The 6,754-nt window shown below is 43.5% G+C and overlaps 1 protein-coding gene across 1 annotated transcript; it reads right to left on the reverse strand.

Annotated features, from left to right (window-relative positions):
• Nucleotides 1-2,965: 2,965 nt before the first annotated feature.
• On the reverse strand, nucleotides 2,966-4,545 carry LOC142541915 (uncharacterized). The gene is made up of 4 exons (XM_075648364.1): nucleotides 4,350-4,545; nucleotides 3,829-4,112; nucleotides 3,500-3,714; nucleotides 2,966-3,059 (listed from the first exon to the last, which is right to left on the reverse strand). Exons 1-4 carry the CDS (start codon nucleotides 4,543-4,545, stop codon nucleotides 2,966-2,968), a joined length of 789 nt encoding a protein of 262 aa, XP_075504479.1.
• Between the last annotated feature and the right edge of the window lie 2,209 nt (nucleotides 4,546-6,754).

Below are 6,754 nucleotides of genomic sequence, written 5' to 3' on the forward strand. Positions count from 1 at the left end.
CCGACCCAGCCATAGAACCAGCCTGTTGTGCACCCTACCAAGGACCCTAGTGAGACACCCTATCCTAGCCCGAAGCCCCTCAGACCGAGCTCCTCTCCCATACGAGGCTGCTGTCACAACGTGACAGCATGAAACTTGCACCAGCTTGTTTCCTTTATTTAACAGCATGTGTGGTGCGTGTGTATGACCTTAAGACATGTATAAACCTTACTTAACCATACCTAGACATCATGGCATCCCCTTAGTATCATAAAAACATGCTTTTGAAACTTTAAATCATGACTTTTACCCATGGTTATGCAATATTGCGAAAATAACATATGAACTTCAAGCTTTTCATGCACACATAATTTAAACAATATTATGATATGATGGATGAGAAGAGGAAGATTAAGGCGTGTCTTTGCGTTTTATACGCTCGAAAATCCGTTGACGACGAAGAACGGAAGACGACTTTGGCTTGTTCTTTGGCTTCAACCTTCGAAAACTTCTTCTAGCTTGATAGTGTGTGTGCCGTGTGTGTGTAGGGTGGGGTGGGGAGAGTTTTTCAGAATTAAAATAGTGTGTGGCCGATTGTTTCCTTGGTGCAAAGTGTAGGGTTTAATGTATTTTAATACTTTAAATACTAGTTAATCACCTTCAAGGCTTATTAGGCCTATTAAGCCATCTATTAGGCCCATTAGTCTAATTAGGACATAATTAAAATATTAACAAAGTTTTTCTTTAATTAAATATGTGCCCCCTTAAATAAAATTTTGTCCTCGAAATTAGAACTAACTGAATAAATCTTGAAAGCGACTCCGCATATCTGACTCTGACTCCCAAGTAGCTTCCTCATCGGAATGATTAAGCCACTTGACATTCACTGATTAGATCACCTTGTTCCGAAGCTTCTTCTCCTTACAGTCTAAGATCTGCACTGATTTCTCTTCATAAGAAAAGTTCGAAGAAAGCTGCAACGGCTCAAAGTTCAACACATGAGAAGGGTTCGCTAAATACTTCCTCAACATCGACACATGGAACACATTGTGTACCCCGGCCAGATTCGACGGAAGAGCAACACGATATGCTAATGTCTCAACTCTGTCGAGGATCTCAAATGGTTTGATGAACCTCGGACTAAGCTTCCCCTTCTTTCCGAATCTCATGACACCCTTCATCGGTGCCTATCTTCACGAAAACATGGTCGCCAACGGCAAACTCTAGATCTCTCCTCCTCCGATCGGCATAACTCTTCTGTCGACTCTGAGCAGTCCTCATCTTGTCACGGATTATGACTACTAGATCAGCAGTCTGCTGAATGATCTCCGGACCTAACTCTGATCTCTCGCCTACTTCATCCCAATGAATAAGCGATCTACACTTCCTTCCGTACAGTGCTTCATAAGGAGCCATACCTATAGACAACTGAAAGCTGTTGTTATAGGTAAACTCCACTAATGGCAACTTCGATTCCCAGCTCCAAGATCTGAATAACTCTCTCTGTCTGACCATCTGTCTGAGGGTGAAAAGCTGTGCTAAACAATAACTTCGTACCTATCGCTGAATGCATGAATCTTCCAAAATGAGGAAGTGAATCTCGGATCTCTGTCAGAAACAATAGATACTGGATACCGTGCAATCGGACTATCTCACGGATATATAACTTGGCATACTGAATCATGGAGAAATTCGTCTTAATAGGCAAGAAATGCTCTGACTTGGTAAGACGATCAACAATCACCCATATAGCATTCGAGCCTCTAGCCGATTTCGGTAAACCAACCATGAAATCCATGTTAATGTTCTCCCACTTCCACTCGGGAATGAAATGTGGCTTGAGTAAGCCGGCTGGTCTCTGATGTTCAGCTTTCACAAGCTGAGAAGTCAAACACTCGGATACAAATCTCCGGATCTCTCTCTTCATACCGGGCCACCAATATAACATCTACAGATCCTTGTACATCTTCGTACTCCCAAGATGAATAGAGTACGGGGACATGTCGGCCTCAGCTAATATGTCTGCTCGAATAGAATCGCTGCTAGGAACCCACATCTTGTCTCGATAACGAACAATGCCATCACTCACTATGTACAAAACACTGCCCTTCGTCTCATCTCTCTGCCTCCACTTCGCCAACTGCTCATCAGATGACTGACCGCTGCGAATACTGGTCTAATAAGGAAGACTGAATCATCAAGGTAGATAGATGGGGAACTCTACCTTGATTATAAGTCTCTAGATCAAACCTCTGAATCTCACTCTGAAGAGGCCTCTGAATTGTCAAATGAGCCATCACTGCGACTTTCCGGCTCAAAGCATCCGCTACTACATTAGCTTTACCAGGATGGTAGCTAATCTCACAGTCATAATCCTTGACTAACTCCAACCAACGCCTCTGACGCATATTCAACTCTTTCTGCGTAAAGAAGTACTTGAGGCTCTTGTGATTTGTAAAGATCTGACACTTCTCTCCGTATAGATAATGTCTCCAAATCTTCAAGGCAAATACTACAGCAGCTAACTCAAGATCATGAGTAGGGTAGTTCTTCTCGTGTATCTTCAATTGACGAGAAGCATACGCTATTACTTTCCCATGCTGCATCAACAATGCGCCTATACCGAGCTTCGAAGCATCGGTATACAATACAAAATCTCCGGGCCCTGAAGGCATGGCCAAGATCGGCGCTGAAATAAGAGCTTGCTACAAAGAATCGAAGCTCTTCTCGGCACTCATCGCTCCACACGTACTTAGCATTCTTCTTATTCAATGATGTGAGTGGAACTGCAATAGAGGAGAAACCCTGAATAAACTTCCGATAGTATCCTGCTAGACCAAGGAAACTACGGATCTCTGATGCACTCTGCGGCACAACCCAATCTCTGACTGCCGCAACCTTCGCTGGGTCTACCTCAATACCACTGCTAGATATGATGTGGCCTAGGAATGCCACATTCTCCAACCAGAACTCGCACTTGTTGAACTTAGCGAACAGCTTGTGCCTCTGCAACGTCTGCATTACTGCGGTCAGATGCCTGCTGTGATCCTCTTGACTCTTTGAGTAGACTAGAATGTCGTCTATGAATACGATCACGAACTAATCAAGATACGGCTGAAATACACAATTCATGAGATCCATGAAGATCGCTGGCGCATTCGTCAGACCGAACGACATCACTAGGAACTCCAAGTGCCCATAACGAGTCCTAAAAGCAGTCTTAAAAGTATCGGCGTATTTCACCCTCAACTGCTAATACCCGGAACACAGATCTATCTTGGAGAACACTGAGGCTCCCTGCAACTGATCAAACAAATCCTCGATCCTCGGAAGTGGGTATTTATTCTTCACTGTAACCCTGTTCAACTCCCGGTAGTCAATGCAAAGCCTCATAGATCCGTTTTTCTTCTTCATGAATAAGACAGGCGCGCCCCATGGAGAGAAACTCGGGCGAATAAACTCCTTGTCAAGAAGCTCCTGAATCTGCTTCTTGAGCTCAACCATCTCTGACGGTGCTAACCTGTAAGGCATCTTAGAGATAGGCGCGGTACCTGGCATAAGATCGATCGAAAACTCCACCTCTTGTACCGGTTGTCTACCAGAGACATCATCGGGAAAAACGTCTGAAAAGTCCCTGACAACCGAGACATCTGCTACTGACTGACTGGGGACCTCGGGAATAGATATAATAGTCGCAATTAATGCTCGACAATCCCTATGCATGAGCTTCCTAGCCTGAATACAAGATATCATGATAGGCACATTAAAGTACCTGTCAGGCTCAAATAGAAACCGATTCCTTCAAAGTGGTCGAACTAGAACAGATCTCCGCTGAAAATCAATAAGTACTCTGTTCTTGTGCAGCCAATCCATCCAAAGGATAATATCTAACTCTGGCATCGACAACACGATCAAATCCGCATAGACAAGATTTCCCGGAAGCTCGAGGTCTATGTCTCGGACTACGCTAGTCGCTGCCATCTCCTCGCCAGATGGAATAACCACAGAATACGCCACATCCAATCGAATCGTCTTGACCTCGATGGAATTCGCAAAAGTCTCAGATATGAATGAATGAATGGCCCCCGAATCAATCAAGGCGCTCGTAGAAGCTCCGCCTATAAATATTCTTCCTAAAAGGTTGGAACATCAATCTAAGCACAATAATTTACCAGAATTAATTCTATAGGCATGCAAAGGTCAAAGTTCTTTTAACTTAGATTCCCAAAACAACCCGAATAGAACATGCAATCTTATCACAATTTCTAAGTTCAAATCTTATAACCCAATAATTCAAAGCAATTAAAACAAAATCGTTGAATTAAATATGCTAAAATTTGCCCAAATAAAAACTTAAAGCTTTAAGATACCTGTCAAGAGCATAGTCCTTGGGTTTGCCTCCGCTGCATGGAGCGCAAACACTCTGCCCTGAGTAGGCAATGTCCCTTGAGGACAATCCTTCAGCAAATGGCCAGTACCGCCAAACTTGAAACACTTACCAGAGCCATACATGCAAACTCTGGTATGGCGGCGTGTGCACCTGGCACAAATCGGGTACTCCTGCATCCTCGGGACCACACGTCCCTACTGCTGCTGCTGCCCTCTGCTCCTCGATGAGCCATGGAAAGGCCTCTTATGCTGCTGCTGCTGAGGAGGGCGGTGGGACGCCTGAAATGGCCGCTTACCCTGGCGGTCATTCTCGATATCTCTCCGATCCTGCTCTGCAGTAAGACCTCTAGAGACAGCAACCTCATATGTCGTAGGGCCAGCAACCCTAACATCACGGCGCAAGATCGACCACAATCCATCCATGAAATGCCTAAGCCTGGCACCCTCGTCGTTCCCGATCAGGGGTACAAGTGACAACCTCTCTTGAACTTACGGATAAAATCCGTAACAGTCATGTCACCCTGTCTCAGGGTCATAAACTCCCTGATCAACCTCGAACGCACGTCATCAGTAAAATACTTAGAGAAGAATATCTCTCTAAAGCGCGTCCAACTGAGAGTAGCTAGATCCAGAGCTACAGATGCGCCCTCCCACCATAGACGGGCGTCTCCTCCAAAAAGATAGGTCGCACAGCGGACCCTGTCAACATCCTCCAGCTCCATAATCTGAAAGTAACTTCTAGGGACTTAATCCATCCCTCAGCAACCATGGGATCAGACGTCCCAGTGAACTCCTTCGGGTTCATCCTCATGAACCGCACACATATAGCCTCGGGTCTAGGCGGCCTAGCTACCGCTGCAGCATTGTTCCCCGCGAACTGTGCGAAGAACTGAGTCATACCCGCCATCATCTGGGTATGCATATCAGGTGGTGGTGGAGGTGGCGGTGGATCTCTATCCTCATAACGGCTCTGAGTCTCATCAGCCTCGCTCTCAGCACCCCTCGGGCGGTCAATAACTCGTCTAGGAGGCATACTGTACCATGTAAAATCCTTACGTAACCAACATGAATTATTCTACTATTTTTCTTGAAATTTAAATATATATTTGCTAAAACATAATCTTGACATAAAATTATTTTTTTTACTATTAATATTTTTTTTTTTCATGAGAACATACAGATAAAATATCTCGTGAGAACATGCTGGTAAACTATTTCATGCTAATAAAAATGTAATACGTGAAAGTATAACTTACAGACTGAAGACGTGACTTCATGAGCTTTTCGAGATTAGTAGTAAGTACAATCCCTTTACAAGAAACATCGCTCTGATACCAACTGTGAGGGCCCGTATTTCGTATTCATAATTTTGCGAAATTATTAAAAGTTTTCTCTTTAAATAAATAAACTTGCAACTTATAAAAAATTTCGTCAAATAACCCAACGGTTTAACATAAACATAGCAGCGGAAACTGAATAATATTTTAAACAATAACTTAAAAATGAATAAAAGTTATAACAAGAGTTTGAACATAAAACTGAATAACTAAACGTGAGGTCCTCGGGTTCGTACTACCGCCGATCCGAGCTAACTCACTGGTCCCCGCCCTCAGCCTCTACATCGTCAGTACCTACATCAATCAAGTCTAGTGAGTCTAAAGACCAAGCATGCATATATCATGAATACAAAATAAATACGTAATAAGATCGCATGCAACGTAAAAATATCGTAAACTGAATCGTAACGTTGTAATATAAGCATGAGTATATATAGATACGTGCACATCATAAAAATCGTACGTAAAAGCTTTGCTCACTACGAGCCATATCATATCATATCGTAATTTTCTGTAGAAATAATGTGTCAAAGCATGTGGCCCATAACATAATCGCCTGATCAGACTAAACCACAGTTATTGGGCGGTAGAGATCCCCACATCTTTTGGACTGGATATCCGTACCCGTACATAATCCTAAACCGGTCGTAAGTCACCGGGTGGAGAGGTCCCCGGTCACGCATCCCGGCTTCCAAACCCATACTTCTTGGAGAGGTCCCCAACTGCATGCGTCGGTTTCCAGACCCCTGACATAAATGGCCACAAGATAGATCGCATATCTCAAAAATAAAGAATTTCATATTTTGCACGTAAATATACTTACAACCCTTATGCTTGTCTTAGTTGGATCGTTTCCCAGGCTCGCTGTGATGAAATTATCGTGGGACTCATGGAACCCTAATTTGACCTAAAATGCACCCGAATGAAGTACGGTGACTTAGGGACTTCCGAACGACTTGATACTCGAACCGTACAGAAGCAACTTAATAAGTTATCGAATGTTATGCATAACAATAAAATATCATGTCCGAACCACAATCAATGAAATT

This window comes from Primulina tabacum, chromosome 4 (genome assembly GCF_025594145.1).
Source record: "Primulina tabacum isolate GXHZ01 chromosome 4, ASM2559414v2, whole genome shotgun sequence".
NCBI lineage: Eukaryota > Viridiplantae > Streptophyta > Magnoliopsida > Lamiales > Gesneriaceae > Primulina > Primulina tabacum.